This window comes from Mirounga angustirostris, unplaced genomic scaffold (assembly GCF_029215605.1).
Source record: "Mirounga angustirostris isolate CCGP_5_RB_7025 unplaced genomic scaffold, mMirAng1.0.hap1 SCAF_4, whole genome shotgun sequence".
Classification (NCBI taxonomy): domain Eukaryota; kingdom Metazoa; phylum Chordata; class Mammalia; order Carnivora; family Phocidae; genus Mirounga; species Mirounga angustirostris.
The window spans coordinates 58594295-58615063 of record NW_026991712.1 but is presented as its reverse complement, the minus strand read 5'-3'; the positions used below and the strand labels follow the sequence as shown (position 1 = coordinate 58615063).

Genomic DNA, 20769 nt, shown 5'->3' with positions numbered 1-20769 from the left:
CGGGACAGTGGAGTCAAATTGCCTGGCTTTGAACCGCAGTACTGCCTGCCTGTAGGTAGCTTTGTGACATTGAGCAAGTGCTTTGTTTTTCTCATGTCTTACATGGGAATGAGGATGATAGTCATGCATCTGTTGCATAGTGCTTTTTTGAAGATGTCATGAATAAAATATATAAGTATGTAAAGTACTTAAAACAGATCTTGGAAAATAATCACTATATATGTGTTTTGATTTTATTGTTTTGATGATGGTAGAAGAAGAAAGGTGGAAGAATTAATTGGATAGATTGATGCTTTTATAAAATCTATAAATATTAATACTGTCCCTTTTTTTTTTTCTTGTTTAGGTGTGAAATGTTTCTCTTATTCTACAAGTGTCATCAGCCTTGCATTACTACCATACATTTTTGCACAAAACAGTATTATATTTGGAAGTGTGCCTTTGCAGATATTATTTTATGGCATCATAGGAAGCTTTACAGTGATCACTCCAGCACTGCTTCACTTTGTTACAAAAGGCTACGTCGTTCGGTTGTACCATGAAGCTACAACAGACACTTATAAAGCCATTACTTACAATGTTGTGCTTCTAGAAACGAGTACAGTGTTTCACCAGAATGACGTGAAGATTCCAGACAGCGCACATGTGTTTACCACATTTTATGCTAAAACGAAATCACTGTTAGTTAATCCAGGGCTCTTTCCAAACCCTGACGATTATAACCATCTAATGGGTTATGACAAACCATTCACTTTTGATATGGGAGAAGACAGTGAGAAGAAACAGGTTAAAGATGAGAAATGAGTCTATTGTTTTTTAGGTTTGTGCTTAAATGTGACTTATGTTCCAATGTATAATAATGAAATTGCCTTTATTTTTGTTTTCTGTTAGTGACTGATTAAAAATAATTTGAAACTGTATCAACTTTTAATTTTCAGAGAATTATGTTCCTATATAATAAATATGCTATGTTTGGAAAGCAAATCATGTAATATTCTACCATTTGTGTTTTTAAAAAAAGTGTGAAAATACATGTTCATGCTGGCATAAGCATGGATAATTTTATATAATAATGTGGTTGTCTCTAGGCTGGGTATCAGGTGTCAGAAGCAGATGGGAGAGTTGTTTTTCCTTTACGTTTGGATTTTTCTAGGTGTATAGATATTAACTTTGCCCACATTAAAAACTATTTTTAAAAATTCTAAAATAATGGGAAGCAGTGTTAATCTTCCTTTGGTTCACAGGTTTTTGCTTATCTTTTCAGGCATAGTTGCGCATAATAAGGATCTCCATGTCCAGTTGAGTGTGGTAGCTACAGGAGAAATGGTGACCTAAATAGTGATGTCTTTGGTGGCAGTCTTCTCCCTTGTGTATCCTATCAGAGTTGGAAAATCATAGTTACTAAATAGATGGACAGGAGTTTTTATAAAATCGCAATCTCTTTGTTAATTTTATGAAGTATTGGAATTTTAAGATTTTTAACCTCTAATTGTAAAATGAAAATTGGTTCTTGTGAAGGATATTCAGCAAGGAGCAGAAGGCCTCAAGTCATGCTATTTAGATCAGTAGATAACTTTTTAAGTGCCCAGTGTGTGCCTGATACTGTGCTAGTAGTCAGAGTCATAGTTAAGAACAGAATACCCAGGGGTGCCTGGGTGGCTCAGTCATTAAGCGTCTGCCTTCCGCTCAGGTCATGATCCCAGGGTCCTGGGATCCAGCCCCGCATCAGGCTCCCTGCTCAGAGGGGAGCCTGCTTCTACCCCTCCCTCTGTCCTACCCCCTGCTCGTGCTCTCTTTCTCATTCTCACTCTATCTCAAATAAATAAAATCTTAAAAAAAAAAGAACAAAGCACCTAGTCTCTATGGAGCTGTCTGATGTCTCCTATTGTCTGCCATGATGGTAAATCTTACCTTTATGGCTTACCTGTGTATGAGGAAGGTTGATGGAAAAGCACCAGAAACATCATGAGTTCATAGACAAAGATCAGGTCTGAAGCTGCTGGAGGCTTATAGGAGAGTCCATGAGGTAGAAAAGTGCTCCCCTTTCTGAGACCTAGAGCCTGCCCTCTGCTAGGATCAGCCAACTTGTGATCGTAGCAAAAGGTGGGCTCTACGTCTCAGAAAGATGAACAAGCTGGTGTCATCCTCATCTTCAGTTTGGGCCTCTGCCTGCCTGTTCCTCTGTCCTACGTCATCTAGATATATACCTGTTGCTATCTTTCTATAAAAAAATTCTTCCATGGTCAAATGTTGATCAGATATTAGTAGAAGCAAGAAAAAAAAATCACTCTTAGTTCCATTCCTAGAAGAAAAACAGCTTTGTTAATATTTTAACATTTTCTTCCAAGGATCAGTTTCTTCATAACTTGTTCTGACTGTATCATATCTCTTTCTTTAAATGTCCTGTATCCATATAACCATTATGTCACCTGTGTAGTGGAATGAAAAACCTGTTTTTATTAGTATCAGAATAATTCAGAAGACAACTTGGTTGTTTAGGGAAAAGAAAAAAAGCTTAAAATACTAAGTGAGAAAGATGACTTCAAGTGCATGGTCTGGAGCAACACCAAGAAGTAGAAAAGGAACAGTATGTGTAGAATATGATTCATCACTGAAATAAGTCAGCAGAAAATTCAGGCCAAGGTGAGGAGGAAAAATTTACACACATCTCTCTATGCCACTTTACTACCTTCACCACAGGTGGAGTAAAATCTTGGAAAGGTTAGGGAGGTGAGGAGTCTCCCACTATCTATAGGAAGGGCGTTGAGTCAATTTTGAGTCGAAAAGGCAGGGTGATCCTGGCTAACATCCTGGTTATATCAGATAATATACCCATTGATAATAAAATGTTTTGTAATCCCTTTCTAAACCTCAATTTCATTATCCTGAAAGATTTCAGCTTTTAGAAGCAAAAGTAACAAAGTGGACATTAGGTCTAAATGATAGCCTTAGCTTGCACACAATTTTAAAAAATTGTATTCTGATTTTTTCAGGTACTTTTGTTGTTGGCTTCCTTTTTGTAGAGAATTTCAATCATTCAAAAGTAGAAGAGTACGATGAATCAACATGACTGTCATTCGGATTCAACAATTACCAATTTGTTGTCAATATTGTTTGATTTAGACCTCAACCACTTGCCCTCTACTTTTATTTGGAAGCAAATCCCAGACATCATAACATCTCTTTCTTAAATGTTTTGTAACTCTACCAGATAATGACTTCAAAAAAAAAAAAAAGCTATAATAACATTATAATACCCAAACCACTCCCCTCTCCCCAAAGTTATTAAGGATCCAGTCTGTTCAAATTCCAATTCCTCCCCACATGTTGTTTGGATTAAGATCTAAGTAAAGTTCATGCCTTATTCACACCAATTTATGAAATTTCTTTTAAGACTCTTCTATGGGCCCCTCCATTTCTTTCACTTCGTTTTTTTCTCCCTTGTAAATTATCTGTTGAAGAAATGGAGTTCTTTGTCCTTTACATCTTTTCATGGTCTAGACTTTCTGATTGTATCCCTGAGGTGTAGATTAACATGTTTCTCTGTCTTCTGTATCTCCTATAAATTGGTAGTAGGACTTGAGGCTTCATCAGATTGATATTTGATTACTTTGGATAAGACTAATTCATAGATGATGTTGCTTATATTAACTATTGTTGCATTAACAAATTGCCCCCAAAAGTTAGAGGGTTTTTTTTTTTTTTTTTTTTAAGACTTATTATTTGAGAGAGAGCGTGTATGTGAGCGAGCAGAGGGAGGGGCAGAGGGAGAGGCAGAGAAGCAGACTTCCCACTGAGCGGGGAGCCTGACAAGGGGCTGGATCCTAGACCCTGAGATCATCACCTGAGTTGAAATCTAGAGTCGGATGCTTAACTGTCTGAGCCACCCAGGTGTCTCAAAAATTAGAGGTTTAAAACCAGTTTAATACTGCATGGTGCCTGTTGGTCCAGTATCCAGGAATGGCTTAAGGAATGCTTCTGGCTCAGGTTCTCTCATGAGATTGCAGTCAAGCTATCACCTGGTGCTGCTGTCATCTGAAGGTTGAACTGGGCCAGGAGGGACTGTTTCCAAGGTGGCTCACTCACATGACTGACAAACTGGTGCTGGCTTTTTGATGAGAGGCCTCAGTTTCTCACTACATGGTTCTCTCTTTAGGGCTGCTTGCTTCCCCTAGAGCAACTGATCCAGAAGAGCAGAGTGGAAGCCACAAGGATGTATTTTATCTACCTTGGAAGTTGCACACTGTCATTATGCAATATTTTATTAGTTACAGAATCAGCCTTATTCATTGGTGGAGGAGATTACACAAGGATTTGAATACTAGGAAGTAAGGATCATTGGGAGCCATCTTGGAGGCTGGCTACCACAGGGTTCATCCATCAAGAAGTTCACAAAGTCTTTCTCTCTGTGAAGTTAGCAACCACTGATGGCTTGGTGCTTAAGCTCAGTAATTCATTAGGTGTTGCAAAATGGTTATGTTCTATTTTTCCTTTTTTCATATATTAGCTGAATACTTCTAAAAATAGATAAAAGAGTATAAGGAGGCAAGGGAAAATTGTCCCATCTACTATCTGGTTACCAGTAGTTCAGTTTCTATAGAAAAGTCAGGATAAATGCTTGATTCTTTCCCTTTATTAGTTTTCAAAAGAGTTGACTTCCTAGCATCATCTTAATTAGACTTTTAAAATATTATGAGCTCAGGGCGCCTGGGTGGCTCAGTTGGTTGAGTATCTGACTTGGTTTTCAGCTCAAGTTCTGATTTCAGCGTTGTGAGATTGAGCCCCGCGTTGGGCTCTGCACTCAGTGCAGAGTCTGCTGGAGATTCTCTCTCTTCTCTTCCTCTGTCCCCCCTTCCCCCCCCACTTGTGCTTGCTCTCTCCCTCTCTCTCAAATAAATAAAATCTTTTTTTAAGATTTTATTTATTTATTTGAAGAGAAAGACACAGCGAGAGAGGGAACACAAGCAGGGGGAGTGGCAGAGGGAGAAGCAGGCCTCCCGCCGAGCGGGGAGCCCGATGCGGGGCTTAATCCCAGGACCCTGGGATCATGACCTGAGCCGAAGGCAGACGCTTAACGACTGAGCCACCCAGGCGCCCACAAATAAATAAAATCTTTAAAAAAATGATGAGCTCATAGTTTTAAAGATATTTGGTGTATTTCAGTTCATTGTAGTCACTATCTTAATGTTTGTATAGTCTACAAGTAGGTTGAATAATGGTCCCTCAAGAAATTCATGTCTGGAAACTGTGAATGTTAAATTATATGGCAAAAGGGATTTTATAGATAGATCTTGGGGAGATTATCCTGGATTATCCAAATGGTTCTAGTGTAATCACAGGGTTCTTATAAGAAGGAGGCAGGAGGTCAGAAGAGGTGATGTGATGATGGAAGCAGAGATGGGAGTGCTGAACTTTGAAGGTGTAGGAATACATGGGTTGCAGCTCTCTAAGATGAAAAAGTAAGGAAACAGGTTCTTCCCCCAGAGTCTCCAGAAGGAACCAGCTCTGCTGACACCTTGACTTTGGCCCAGCGAAACTGATTTCAGACTTCTGACCCCCAGAACTATAAGAGAACACATTTGTATTGTTTTAAGCCACTAAGTTAGTGGTTAGTCATGACAGCAGCAATAAGAAACCCACCTTTGGTCACTGGGAACTGTCTTCATATTGGTTATCTAATATGCTAAGTTGTTCCAGGCTCCATCTTAGACATTTTCTGCCCCAGACCTGGAATCAGCAATTTCTCCAGAGTCTTTGTTCCTTTTAGTGGGAAATGGTATTTTTGAGACCACTAGGGGCATTCATAGGTTTTTCTTCTTCTTTTTGTTTTTTTCATTTTTTAAATGTGGTAAAAAATATATAATATAAAATTTACCATCTTAACCAATTTTAAGCACAAGTTCAGTAGTGTTGGCTATATTTACATTGCTGTGCAACAGATCTCTAGAACTTCTCATCTTCCAATCCTGAAACTCAGTACCCATTAACAACTTCCATTTCCACATCCTCCCACAGATTTTTGCCTTTCTAAAAATGGGAAAGTAGCATAGTTCTTTAGTGGAATCTTTTACCAACATATGATTATTTCCCTCTAAACTTGTAGATTTTTAGGCCCTGACTCCATGCTATTTTTATTTCTGGCTCCTAATCCCAAACTATGTCCTACAAAGGATTTTAAGTAGCAAAGTATCTAAAAGATGAGCTATTTTTCTAGAACAGAGTGAGAAGTTTGAAATACATGCCACATGCAAAATAATGACCATTTCATTATCAGGGCTCAAAATATTCCCTGGAGCTGTACTTTGCTTAAGTAAGTGCATTCTCAAGCTTGGTGTGGTCCCTGCCAACAATGCAAAAGTATAGCTAATATCCCATGTCTGCAGTCTCATCTAGTCTGGCTCTGCCTTGTGGCTGCACCTGTTGCAGAGCAGAAATAATTTGCATCAGACTATTCAGTTCAGACCTATAGGTCCAGCTCCCTGGGCCATGAGAAATTGTTTATACAACAATAAAAAATTGTTGTATAGGGGCACCTGGGTGGCTCAGTCGTTGGGTGTCGGCCTTCAGCTCAGGTCATGGTCCCAGGGTCCTGGGATCGAGCCCCATGTTGGGCTCCCTGCTCAGCGGGAAGCCTGCTTCTCCCTCTCCCACTCCCCCTGCTTGTGTTCCCTCTCTCGCTCGCTTGCTCTGTCAAATAAATAAAAAAATGTTTAAAAAAAATTCTTTAAAAAAAATTGTAAAAAAAAAAAAGAATAGCAATGCAGATGGAAAAGGAGTGGCAGTCTGTTGGGATTCTAAAGGCGACCTACAGACTGGTTTTGTTACTATTGACCAGGAAGTACCTTGTTTTGTTTTTAAAGTTCTGTGTTCTTATTTGCATTACGTGTTCTAGAAGAGTATATTCTAAATCATTTTGCTGTCTCCCCTTGCCGGAAGTGCTTGAATACTAAACACATACACTCAAAAGAGGAAATTCAGGAACTCAGAAATCATGTGACCAATGACTAAGTTAAATCTTTTCTGCTTACTGAAAGGGAAGAGTCTGATGATTAGTTGCCGAATCTCCTTGTGTTTTTAAAGTTTTGGTGATACTGAATCATGTTCCCATTTATGCTTTTTTCCACTCTGTTTTCTTCCATATTCACTGAACCTGGGGAGCAACATTGGATCTGCAATTCCTCTGATTCCAGTGTTTGGTATACCTATTGTGGTAAGTAAAACAGCAACAAGTGGTTCAGGGTAAGTTTTCATAAGAACTTCGCGCTGCTGTGGACGGGACACAGGAAATGACAGTGTGTTCCCACTGCGGCTAGTAATGGCTGGTTGCTGTCCTGTGTGGATTTTCTGGATCCTTCACAGACGTCACAAGTCACAAGTACAACACACCTGTGTTGTACTTGACCTCCAAGGGCTTTTGTTGTTCCCTGTGGTCAACTCTGTCCTCCCTGAGCCCAGTTTCAGATTCTTTCCAGTTTTGGCAGATCTCTTTGCTTCTGAGCTTTTGCCTTAGCCCCAAGACTTACTGGTTCTTCTTGAGAAGGTAGAATAGTCCTAGCTGCCTTTTGGAATTGATTATTGCTCTGGTATGTGATTTTTTTTTTTCCTTCAGCACAGCAGTGGGCATATAACAGGTGCTTTATAAGTGTTTGAGGCAGTGAGTTTTGGGGAGTCTGGGAATCACCTCCCTAATTGGATGTTAGCCTGGTTCTGTCAGTTACTAGCTGTGTGACCTCGAGCAAAAAGTACTAGCCTCTCTGTCCCAGCTTTTTTGTCTGTAAAATGAAAGTGATTTTATAAGCTTTATCTATGTATTTAAAGAAAGAGTGGGAGTGGGGGGGAGGGGCAGGGGGAGAGAGTGAGAGAGAATCTCAAGTAGGCTCCACGTCCAGTGTGGAGCTGAGGCAGGCCTTGATCTCATGACCCTCAAGAGTCAGACGCTTAAACTGACTGAGCCACCCAGGTGCCCCTGAAAGTGATTTTAAAGCTATTTTATAAGGATTGTTCTAGGTTAAGTTTATAGCATGTAGCCACACAGAAACAACACTATTGATGACTTAAAAAATCAGCCATACCCTTATGCTATTAACCAGCTATATCACTGTTTTTTGTTTTTCCTCCCTATTTCTCTACAGACGTCTGCAGTCTGAAAGCACAGCATCAGGGCTAGACTGCAGTTTTGGTTTGGTATTTGCCACTGGTTTGCTCATCATGGGTTGACTGGTCTTTTCTACCCACTAGTGGTATCAGGAAGGGTTTGATGCTTCCGAAAATGCTAGCTCCTTAAAATTCTATTGGGAAAAAGGACTGATGGTCTAATCCTTGGGGGAGATTTACAAATGTACTTTGAGTTCTCAGAAGTTCTGTAAGAAAGAAACCTATTTAATCCCCAGATTTTCAATTTTATTTTATTTTATTTTTTGAGTGTGTGTTGACTTTTTGAAAAACACACTCTGGCAAATGCTAATATAAAGTTACTTCCAGGGAATTAACGTAATTGCCAGGTATGAGAACAAGATTTAGCCATGTGACCAATCTTATACTCGTGGCTTTTTTCCTATATGTGGATTGTAACTGAATTCCCTTGCAACTTATCTCTGAAATTTTTCCATCCTATAAGGTCAGTATACCTCTCCCCCTCCAGGAAGATTCCCTAGCCCACTCTGCCGCCAAGTGTCTCCTTTCTTTTGGCTTATATGTACCACACATTGATTACGTCACCTTCTATTTAAAAAAAAAAAGATTTTATTTTTAAGTAATCTTTACATCCAACATGGGGCTTGAATTTACAATCTCAAGATCAAGAGTCACATGCGGGGCACCTGGGTGGCTCAGTCGGTTGAGTGTCTGACTCTGGATTTCAGCTCAGGTCATGATCTCATGGGTGGTGGGGTCGAGCCCCACATCTGGGTTCTGTGCTCAGCAGGGAGTCTGCTTGAAGATTCTCTCCCCTGCCTTTCCCACACACACCTTCTCTCTTTCTCTCAAATAAATAAAGCTTTTTTTAAAAAAAGAGAGAGTCACATGCTCTACTGACTGAGCCAGCCAGGTGCCGCAATATGTCACCTTCTCTGCGCCATGTTTCACATGGCCTTTATTTTTGAGGGAGGATCTTACGCCTTTCTGTCTAATGCTGAGAAATCCTGTGGTCCTTTCCTGCTGCCCCACTGCTGTAGGGACTGAGGGGAGCAAGCAGAGTACACAGCTCCAGCACAACCCTGCTTGGGCCCCTGGCCACTGCCATGTCCTTATCTTCCCTGCCTTAGAGAATCTATCCTGGCTGAGCTCAAAGTGCGTGGGTCGGAAGCACTGATTCCTGTAGGTATTCCTGTGAAGCTGGTGGTACAACAACAACACCTGATTTAGTTTTTTCTGTGAGGATGAATTGCATTTGGTGAACCTATGGGGTATCCACAGTATATCGGTTTGCTAGGACTGCCATAACAAAACACCAAAGACGGGGTGACTTGACAGAAATTTATTTCTCACAGTTCTGGGAGCTGGAAGTCCAAGATCAAGGGTCAGCAGATTCGTTTCCTTCTTGCTCGCAGATGGCCACCTTCTTGCCATGTCTTTATATGGTCTTTTCTCTGTGTGCACTCATGCCTGGCACTCCCTGTGTGTCTAAATCTCCTTGTCTTGTAGGGACACCAATCATTTTGCAGTAGGACCTCACCCTAACAGGTTCTTTTTAACTTAATCTCTTGTTTAAAGACCAAATCTCCAAATATAGTCACATTGTAAGGTACTGGGAGGTTAGAATTTCAACATATGAATTTGGTGGGGGTGGGAGGGGACACACAATTCAGCTTATAATCTACAGAAATGGCATGAAGTAGCTGTGTGTTCCTCAACTTTGGAAAAGGCAGAAAATGTGGGTGTGCGTGTCAGTCCGTAAGACCCTGGACACATGCCCTCTTGTAAATTAGAATCATCAGACTCAGATTCGGTTCTAGCCTTTTTTTTTTTTTCTTCTTTGCTATAGGTAGTCCAGAAACCCAAGAATTAATGGGTCATTTAATTAAACCAATATTTACTGAGCATCTAGCATGTCTATTCTAAGCACTGAGGATATTATATAGCAGCGAACAACAAAGAAAAAAGTCCCTGCCCTTGTGAAGTTTTTTTTTTTTTAAAGACTTATTTATTTATTTGAGAGAGAGAGAAAGAGAATGGGTGGGGGCGGAGTAGAGGGAGAGGAACAAGCAGATTCTGCCCTGAACGTGGAGCAGGACAGGGGGCTTGATCCTGTGACCACCAAAGATCACCACCGGGGCCTAATCAAGAGTCTGACACTTAACTGAGCCACCTAGGTGCCTCCTCGTGGAGTTTTTATCAGTAAAATATTCAGCATGTCAGATGGTGATAATTTCTTTTTTTTTTTTTTAAGATTTTATTTATTTGACAGAGAGAGACACAGTGAGAGAGGGAACACAAGCAGGGGGAGTAGGAGAGGGAGAAGCAGGCTTCCCGCTGAGCAGGGAGCCCGATGGGGGGCTCGATCCCAGGACCCTGGGATCCTGACCTGAGCCGAAGGCAGACGCTTAACGACTGAGCCACCCAGGTGCCCTGATGGTGGTAATTTCTGTGAGAAAGAAGTAGAGCAGGGGAGTGGACAGAGAGCAGAGATGGGGAAGGGGGTTGCATTATAAAGTCGGATGACCAAGGAAAACATCCCTGGGAAGGTGACATTTAGTAAAGACCTGGAATAGTTGAGGGAGTGGGCCATGCAAGATATCTAAGGGAAGAGGTAGAGCAAAGAGCGAACACAAAGGCCCTGATGTGGGACATGTCTGGTGTGTTGGAAGGATAGTAAGGAGTCCAGTGTGGCTGCAATGGAGTGAGGGAGGGGAAAGCAGTAGAAGATGAGGTCATAGAAGGAAATGGGGGAAGGGGGGCCTTGTAGGTCAGGGGATGGCTTATCTTCCACTGCGAGCAAAGCTTGGTCTGGCTCTTGTGTTGACGATAATCCATAACGGGGCACAGGTGGGAGCAGGAGATGTGTTGTGAGGCTGAGGCTGTTGCACAATACTCCAGGTGAGAGAGATAATGGTGACTTGGACCAAAGGAGCTATGGTGGAGGTAATGAGAAGCGGTCAAATTCTGGAAGGAATCTGAAGATGGAGCTGACAGGACTAGTTGACAGATTGGGTGTGAGCTTGCAGCATGGCTCTCCTAGCTAAGCAGGTATATCCCCGTGTCTTGGTGTTCCCCCCTCTGAGCGGGCCAGCCTCTTCACTGTTGTACTTCTTCTGTTCACTAACTTAAAATATCCTGTTTCATGCCAACCTTTTGTGGTCCATCAAAGTCCTACAGAGCATGTCAAGTCAAGTCAGCTGAATTTTATTCAGTTTAACAAGCTTTATTTAATAGGCATTGAGTTTAGTTATTATGCTAAGGAACACTTAGAATGCAAAGGGTATGTGAGATATAGCCGGAACCTCAAGGAACTTCTGGCTTTTGTCTCACTGGGAAGCCCAGTAGCCATTTGGAGCTAGAATTCTTGACCTATGCCAAGCTGAGCCCACTTCTTCCTGTCTTTCCCATTGCATCATATGATCTTTTGATTCTTACATCTAATTATTTTTTGTATGTTGGTCTTGTCTTCCCAGAAAAATCATAGACTTCCTCATGTGAAGACTAAGCCTCATATCTCTGTTCTCCACTCTCTAACACCCCTGCCCCCTGCCCAACCAGGGGCATCCTTTAATTATTTCTTTTCCTTATCCCCCACATTCAGTGTGTTGGTGATTCCCATTTTAACTATCTCCAGAATATGTTTTTTTTTTTTTTTAATGTTTTATTTATTTATTCATGAGGGTCAGAGAGAGAGAGGCAGAGGCAGAGGGAGAAGCAGGCTCCCCGCCAAGCAGGGAGCCCGATGCGGGGCTCGATCCCGGAACCCTGGGATCATGACCTGAGCCGAAGGCAGACGCTTAACGACTGAGCCACCCAGGCGCCCTCTCCAGAATATGTTCTTAAGCCAACTACTTCTCACTGTCCTCTGCTCACCACTTATACCCCCCATCTCTCCTCTGGCTTCTGCAGGAGCCTCTCAGATTGTCCTCTCTCCACTTCGATTCTTGTCCCCATACAACCTGTTCTTGGCCCAGAGACCAGGGAGGTCTTTTGAAAATGCAAATAAGTCAGACAATGTCACTCTCCTTGCTTAAAGCTTTCCAGTGGCTTTTTATTACAATTAGAGTGAAGTCCCAATTTTATACTAAGACGTCCAAGACCCCTCCAGATGGCCCCTGCCTACTTGTCGGATCCTAGTGATTCCCACCCACCCTCTCTCATTATTTGCCATCCACACTGGCCTTCATTATTATCATTGTTTATATTACCAACATAACACATATCAAAGTTTCCCTTTTAACCATCTTTAAGTGTATAGTTTAACAGCATTGAGGACATTCACAGTGTTGTGTGATCATTACCACTATCCCTGTCCAGAATTTTCATAATCCCGAACAGAAACTCTGTACCCATTAAACACTAATTCCCCATTTCTCCCTCCCTCTGGTTCCTGGTAACTTCCACTCTACTTTCTGTCTCTGTGAATTTGCTTATTCTAGTTACCTCATATAATGGTCTTTGTGTGTGCATGTTTGTGTGTGTCTGTATGTGCATGTTTTTGTTGTTGTTGCTTGAACATATCAAAGTCATCTCACCTCTGAGTCTGCACTTACTAGGAATCCTTCTGATTAAAACTCTCTATGTCCAGTTTCCACAGGCCTGGTTCCTTCCTGTCACTCCCTGAGTAATGTAGTTGAAGTATCCCCACCACCCCGGCCCCCCACCCCTCCATCTCCACCACACACTCACTCTGTGTCCCATGACCCTGTTTGATTTTCTTAGTAGCATGTACATTTCTCACGAGCAGGGCCCATGACTTCTTCATTGTTCTTCTTAGTGCCTAGAGAGATGTTCGTTACATAATAGATGCCAAGCAAAAGTGAATAAGCACACATTTGTTATCTGCCATGTGTCTAGCACTGTGCTATGTGCCAGAGATATGAAAAACAGAGATATTCTTTCTGCCCTGAAGGTTTGTGCTATCTTTATGAAGAAGATGGATATGTAGGGGCGCCTGGGTGGCTCAGTCGTTAGGTGCCTGCCTTTGGCTCGGGTCATGATCCCCAGGTCCTGGGATTGAGCCCCGCATTGGGCTCCCCGCTTGGCAGGAAGTGCTTCTCCCTCTCCCACTCCCCCTGCTTGTGTTCCCTCTCTCGCTATGTCTCTCTCTGTCAAATAAATAAATAAAATCTTAAAAAAAAAGAAGACAGATATGTAAATGAATAAGTGCAATAAAGATTTACAAATGAGCACTGAAGGATGGTCCAGTGCTATGAATGATGGTGTGTCTGTGACTGTGGGAGTGGGGAGGTGTGGAGGAGTCAAGGAAGGCTTAACAATGTTGATGATATTTGAATACATTTTGAGGGAGAAGAAGGAATTTCTAGACTGATGATGACAAGGGCATTCCTGTCCAAAGGGACCGCATATTTAGTTATCAGAAATTCCATTAAGGAGGTAAAATGATAGGGCACCTGGGTGGCTCAGTTGGTTAAGCGACTGCCTTCGGCTCAGGTCATGATCCTGGAGTCCCGGGATTGAGTCCTGCGACGGGCTCCCTGCTCAGCGGGGGGTCTGCTTCTCCCTCTGACCCTCCTCCCTCTTGTGCTCTGTCTCTCATTCTCTCTCGCAAATAAATAAATAAAATCTTTAAAAAAAAAAAGAGAGATAAAATGATGTGCTATGAAGGTTCAACTCCAGGTAACATTTCCTCCCTAGACCTCCGAGAATTCTTAATGCCAACACTCAGAGGGGCACTGGTTTCATTTCCAGTGCCAACTGCAGTTGCCTGGAATGTTGGGCTAAGAAAGATTCTGAGGCTGAGCTCAGTGAGAAAAAGTGCTATGATGGATTAGCAATGCTGACTTTTATGGTTGCAGTGGAAATTGGAGCCTCTTGTGCTGGGCATTTGTTAAAACTGGTCACCACTTTCTGTAACAAACCAAATAGAAGATTTTATCATATACATGGTGACTTTAAAGTAATGAAGCTATCCTCCAGTAGTTCCTTGTAAATAATAAAATCACATTCCATACAGTGCTATATGATCTTTTGATTCTTACATCTAATTATTTTTTGTATATTGGTCTTGTCCTCCCCGAAAAATCATAGACTTCTGATGTGAAGACTAAGCCTCATATCTCTGTTCTCCACTCTCTAACACCCCTGGCCCCTGCCCACCCTGCTGTGATGCCTGGCCCAACACTGAGTACCCACAGGGGCTCTCTATAAACATTTGTCTGATTGAATTGAGTTGTTGACATTGTCCTCATAATCAGACAATTTCAGACATGTGGGAACCTTAATTGGAAATAGAGAATTGCCCTTAGTAACACGACTCTGGTGATTCACTGCTTTTAACTTGTTCTCAGCTTCTGCTCCAGGGTCTTTGGTCTGCTTGCTCTGAGGATTTTCTACAAGGCTATGGCTGGGAAAGAAGATACACATTACACTATGCTTGGTAATGCATATGAAAGTGCCCACATTTCAATACCCTAACAACCTTTTTCTTCCTAAGAAAGGTAATAATGGGTATTAATTATGCAAATCTTTGAAAATATAGGTGAAAATGAAGACATAAGGTAACCTAAGCCTATCACAATTCAGTTGACCACTGTCAATAGTCTAATTTTGGTGAATATTCTTTTAGATATATAAAGGTATATATTAAAAACCACAAAACACCAGAATCTTACTATATGTACTATTGGGTAAACATGTTTTTAAAACTTGATACTATATGATAAACATCTATGTCATTAAATATTCTAAAAATCCATTTTAATGACTGCATATTAATTTAATATATAGGTATACAAATTTACTTATTCAACCACTTCTGTACATTTTTAATTGAGATATAATTGACATATAAGATTATATTAGATATATGTATATATTGCAAAATGATCACAATAAGTGTGGTTAACATCCATCACCACACAGTTATAAATTTTCTTTTATGATGAGAACTTTGAAGATATATTCTATTAGCAACTTTCTTTTTTTTTTTTTAAATATGGAACGCTTCACGAATTTGCATGTCATCTTTGCGCAGGGGCCATGCTAATCTTCTCTGTATTGTTCCAATTTTAGTATATGTGCTGCTGAAACAAGCACTCTATTAGCAACTTTCAAATGTACAATACAGTTTTATTAACTATAGTCACCATGCTGTATACATCCCAGGACTTATTTATTTTATAACTGGAAGTTTATACCTTTGGACCACCTTCACCCATTTTTGTCCAAACCCATCGTCCACCTCTGGCAACCACCAATCTATTCTTTGTATCTATAAATTTAGTGTTTTGTTTTGCTTTGTAGATTCAGCATATCAGAGAGATCATATGATATTTGGTTTTCTCTGACTTAGTATAATGCCCTCAGAGGCCATCCATGTTGCAAATTGTGCATTTTTTCTTTGGTCATAAACCATTTAGGGATGAACATCTTTTGGTCAAATATTTGTGAGCATCCATGAGTAGGTGAAATGACTGTTAATATAATTAATTCTATGAGAATTTTGTTGCAGGTAAACTCAATTGAGTGAGAGATGTTAACATTAATTTTTTAAAAGATTATTTATTTATTTATTTATTTGAGTGTGAGCAGGGGTAGAGGCAGAGGGAGAGGGAGAGAGAAACTCTCAAGCAGATTCTGCGCTGAGCACAGAGCCCCTTGTGGGCTGGATCCTATGGCCCTGAGATCATGACCTGAACCAAAACCATTAGAGTCTGACACTTAACCGACTGAGCCACCCAGGCACCACTAACATTAATTTTAAGGGTTGCATTCAGGGGCAAATCCACACAAACCTGGTATCTTCCCTCCCCCCTCCTCCTCAGTGCTTTTATGAACTCTTCTTCTACACCTTTCTTGAAACTCCCTCTTCAGGAAGACTGTTCATTAATTTATTCATTCATTTATTTATTCACTCACTTAACATTTACCAGATCTTTAAGTACTTGACGTATATTTTCTATTTTGAACCAATGGAACATACGCAATGTGAAGACAGTGGATAAAAGGAGAGCAATGTTGATGGGAAAAGGTTAAAAAGTTCCAAGTTAGGGGCGCCTGGGTGGCTCAGTTGGTTAAGCGACTGCCTTCGGCTCAGGTCATGATCCTGGAGTCCCAGGATTGAGTCCCACATCAGGCTCCCTGCTCAGCGGGGAGCCTGCTTCTCCCTCTGACCCTCCCCCCTCTCATGCTCTCTCTCTCTCATTCTCTCTCTCAAATAAATAAATAAAATCTTTTAAAAAATAAAGTTCCAAGTTAGAACAAGTAATTTTATGAAAATATTTTTTGGGGAGTTTTTTTCCTCCGCACAGTTTAAAGTAATTCAGTACCTTCAACTTCCACCTTAACAGTATTAGGGCATTGAAACACTATTTATGTTATGGGGAGGTTTCTTTTCTGTATTTATACAATATTTTAAAATTCATTTTACTGTGGTAGGAACATTTTACATGAGATCTACCCTCTTCAGTATTTAAGTGTACAACACAATATTGTTGACTATAGGCACAGTGTCATACAGCAGAGCTCTAGAACTTATTCATCTTGCTTGGTTGAAACTTTATGCCTGGGATGCCTGGGTGGCTCAGTCAATTAAGGGTCTGCCTTTGGCTCAGGTTATGATCCTAGGGTCATGGGATCAAGTCCCACATCTGGCTCCTTGCTCAGCAAGGAGCCTGCTTCTCCCTCTGCCTGGCTCTTTCTCTCTCTGACAAATTAATAAAATCTTAAAAAAAAAAAAAGAAACTTTATGCCTGTTGGTTAGGATTTCCCCATCTCCTCCTCCCCCTCAGCCCCTAGCAACCACTCTATGAATTTGACTATTTTAGATACCTCATGTAAGTGGAATCATGCAGTATTTGTCCTTATATAACCAGCTTATTTCCTTTAGCATCCATCAATGTTGTAGCATATTGCAAAATTTCCTTCTTTTTCTAAAGCCTGAATAGTATTCCACTGCATGTATAGGCCACTTTATTTATTTATTTATTTGTTTGTTTAAAGATTTTATTTGACAGAGCGCATGTGCACAAGCAGGGGGAGCGGCAGGCAGAGGGAGAGGGATAAGCAGCCTCCCCGCGGAGCCAGGGACCCCAGCTCGGGGCTCGATCCCAGGACCCTGGTGGCTTAACCCACTGAACCACCCAGGTGCCCCAAAAATAAAATCTTTAAAAAAAAAGAAATCATGTCTGCATGCGAGGAAAATTTTATTTTCCAATTTGGATGCTTTTTATTCATTTTTCTTGCCTAATTGATCTGACTAGGTCTTCTGGTGCTATGTAAGGAGTGGGTATCCTTGCTTTCTTTCTAATCTTAGAGGAAAAACTTTCAGTTTTTTACCATTGAGTGTAATGTTAGCTATGGACTTTTCATATATGGTTTTTATTATGTTGAGGCCATTTCCTCTAATTCTAGTTTGTTGAGAGTTTTTATCACAAAAAGGGTGTTAAATTTTGTCAAATGCATTTTCTGTATCTATTGAGATAACCATGTGCTTTTTATCCTTCATTCTACAGAATTTTGCATCTACATTCATTGGAGATATTGGCCTGTAGTTTTCTTTTCTTGTGGCGTCTTTGTCTGGTTTTAGTATCAGGGTAATGCTGGGCTCATAAAATAAGTTTGGAAATGGTCCCTTTCAAATTTTTGAAAGAGTTTGAGGATTGGTATTAATTCTTATTTAAATGTTTGGTGGTAGAATTTACCTATGAGGCCATTTGGTCCTAGGCTTTTCTTTGTTGGGAATTTTTTTTATTACTTATTCAATCTCTTTATTAGTTATAGGTCGGTTCAGACTTTCTAATTTGTCATTCCTTTGGGTATTCCCCTTGGAAAACTTGGGGCTCTGGATACATGAACTAACCTCTTGCTTCTTGAGTGAAGCTGGGGGCTAGGGGATCTTTTCCTGATTGTGCTGTGCCAGATGCAGGGTTTCTAGTAAAAGGACGTCCTCTACTGACTTTGGTGAGTCTGATTTCACATTCTCCTGGGATACAGGAAACTTTCAATTAGTTTCTGATTTCTCGCAAAGGGAATTTGTCCATGAGTTGTTGCAGAATTGGTATGTTTGTGAGGGGAAGGGGTGGGTCTTGGACTTCTTACTCTGCCATTTTATTGACGTCACTCCTCCAGGGAGGGAGATGTTTTTAACCACCCCCAAGTTTTCTCATTACATGATTTTAATGGCATCTTTTGGGGAATGATATTTAGAATACTCTACTTACTAGAAATGATTAATAATAATTTATTGACATTATCTTTATTCTTCCATTTAGATGACATGAAAGTTCCTATTTCAATAGATCTTAATCCCTGTATAACATTGAAGGGAAGCAAGGGATATTTGCATATTTCCTACATTCCAAGTAAGTTCAATGTTTTGTTTTTGTAATTCAATGAAAAGGGTTCAAGAATTATTAATGATAAATGATTGTGTTCCAAATGTACATGTATTGGTTTTCTATTTCTATGTAACAAAGTACCACAATTTTAGTGGCTTAAAACAGTACACATCTATTATCTTGCAGTCTTTGTGTGTCAGTAGTCTAGGCATGGCTTAGTTTGTCTGCTTCAGGATCTCCCACAAGGTTTCAGTTAAGGTGTCAGCCAGGACTGGAGTCTCTTCTAATGTTCAATTAGGGAAGAATCCACTTCTAAGCTCATGTGGTTGTTGACAGTATTCTGTTCCTGTCTGGCTGTTGGACAGTAATCAGTTAGTTCCTTGCCATATGGGCCTTTTCAACATAGCTTCTTGCTTCATCAAAACCAGCAGGAGGGATAAGCTAACAAGACAGAAGTCACAATCTTATGTAGGCTCATCATGGAAGTGTCACTCTATTACCTTTGCTGTATGCTATTTGTTAGAAGTAAGCCACCAGGCTAGCTCACACTCATGGGGGAGGGGATTCCATATGATATAGGGGTAAAAATGGAAATAACTCGAGACTTCCAATAATCTAATAGGTATATCCTTTGTCAGCCATTAACTATTCAGCTCATAAGTAAAGCTGGGTTTCCACTAATCAGAGATCTGTATATGAGCAAACCACAACTTTTTTTTTAAAAAAAGATGACCTTTCTAGAGAAAACTATGATGATGATGGGATGAAGGAAGGCAATTTTTTGGTTTTGTTTTATGCTGTGTCTTGTTTTTCCTCCTTATCATTTTACTTGTAATCATCAGTTTAGTAAAAATGAAGTTGGGTAATGGTGGAGGCATCAGGATGGATGAGTGTCTGTGAAAACATACAAAATGTTCTTCCTCTCCTCCTAGTCAGCTCTGTTGCCTGTGAGTCCTAGGAAAATTCAGTTCTAATCATCATCATTATCATTATTGTTTTCATCATCACCAGCATCACTTACATCCTAACTTATATTTGGAGCTTATACTTTACAAAGTGCTTTCACATAAATAAACTTAAACATTTCCCCCTGATTTTAGTTCTCCAGTTTACAAGACAAAAGACAGCTGAGAACCCAGAAATACAGACAATAAACTTGTGTTTTAATTTTCCTGAATCTAATTGTTTAAACTTATTTTGAAACTTTCTGTATTCATTAAAAAATACTTAGAAATGCATAGTGTATTTCAAGTATAGTGATAGGGCTTGTGAATTCATTGATAAATAAGATGTTCTCTTGACCTTCAAAAATCAGTGCAATAGGAGAGAGAGAGAGAAATCTGTAGATAATATGGTATGATAAGTGAAATGATAGCATTTAGGCTTAGTGGTAGCCCAGAGGAAAGAATAATCAACTCTGTTCACTCCACTTTCTTGGCCAAAGGTGAAAGAAATAATCTAAGTTTTTGCCTGGCTAAAGTTCTACAATTTTTTCCTCTTTTCTCAGGTTTTGTTTTCTGCTTTATGTGGTGTGCTTTACCTGCCCTCCCCCACCCCCCATGTTTGGCAGGAGTGATTATTTACATAACAAATGACCTCATTTTCAAGTGAACCTCTTGCCCTTACACACAAGAAGCAGAATGTATCCTTCTAGGCTAAGTAGTATTGTATTATTACTTTATTAAGTAATAATACAGTACAGTGTACTTGGGGTTCTCTGACAAGCAGATACTAAAAAAGGAATTAGACATACAAGAGATTTATTGGGGGAAGTTCTGGGAAAAATAAAAGTGAAGAGAAAGCTGGAGTAGGCAAGGAGGGAATTCAGATTAATGTGCAGGTCTGATACCTTTGAAATGAGAGAGGAAAGGAAAGAGTATTTGGTAAGATGGTCATCAGACCAAAACGAATCCCTGAGATACTCTGAGCCCGGTCAGTGGGGAGCCTTAGAGCAAAGATTGCCTGTCTCATGACAGGCAGGGATAGTTTGGCTATGGTGTCCTTGTGGAGTTTGGTTATTATAGGAGCAGCCTTCGTCATAATAGGAGCATTATAGGAGTTTGGCTTCTGGGTGATTCTGGAGATAGATCTAAAGGTGCAGCAGCTAAAGGCTGTCTGCCAACTACCCTTCCTTCTCCCAGCAGTTCTTTAAAAGGGAGGTTTGAGTACCTCACCACTGTGGCCACCACAAATACCTTAATCATTCACTAAATATGACGTTTATATAACATTTTATTAATTCAGTAACAAAATAATTATTTAGTCATATTTTAAAAATCGGATTATTTGTGTTTTTTTGGTATTGTTGTATAAGTTCTTTATATATTTTGGA

The 20769-nt window shown here is 40.3% G+C and overlaps 2 protein-coding genes and 1 non-coding gene across 5 annotated transcripts in view; 2 read left to right on the top strand and 1 right to left on the bottom strand.

Moving 5' to 3' along the window:
- TMEM70 (transmembrane protein 70) overlaps positions 1–20769 on the top strand; it is a 40597-nt gene that overhangs the window by 6265 nt on the left and 13563 nt on the right. For both annotated transcript variants that reach the window (XM_064588189.1, XM_045896378.3), the window contains exon 3: positions 347–7210. In XM_064588189.1, coding sequence (XP_064444259.1) covers positions 347–804 — 458 coding nt within the window. In that variant the 3' untranslated portion in view covers positions 805–7210. The remainder of the gene's footprint in view (positions 1–346; positions 7211–20769) is intronic.
- The window catches only part of LY96 (lymphocyte antigen 96), a 27265-nt gene continuing 13563 nt past the window's right edge, over positions 7068–20769 (top strand). Inside the window, exons 1-2 of one of the 2 annotated variants that reach the window (XM_045896379.3) lie at positions 7068–7210; positions 18372–18461. In XM_045896379.3, the coding sequence (XP_045752335.1) occupies positions 7099–7210; positions 18372–18461 (202 nt within the window). In that variant the 5' untranslated portion in view covers positions 7068–7098. The remainder of the gene's footprint in view (positions 7211–18371; positions 18462–20769) is intronic. The other variant, XM_045896382.3, reaches the window with a different exon arrangement.
- LOC123860600 (U6 spliceosomal RNA) lies at positions 15089–15195 on the bottom strand. Its single transcript, XR_006794730.1, has one exon. It is a non-coding gene; the product is annotated as a U6 spliceosomal RNA (small nuclear RNA).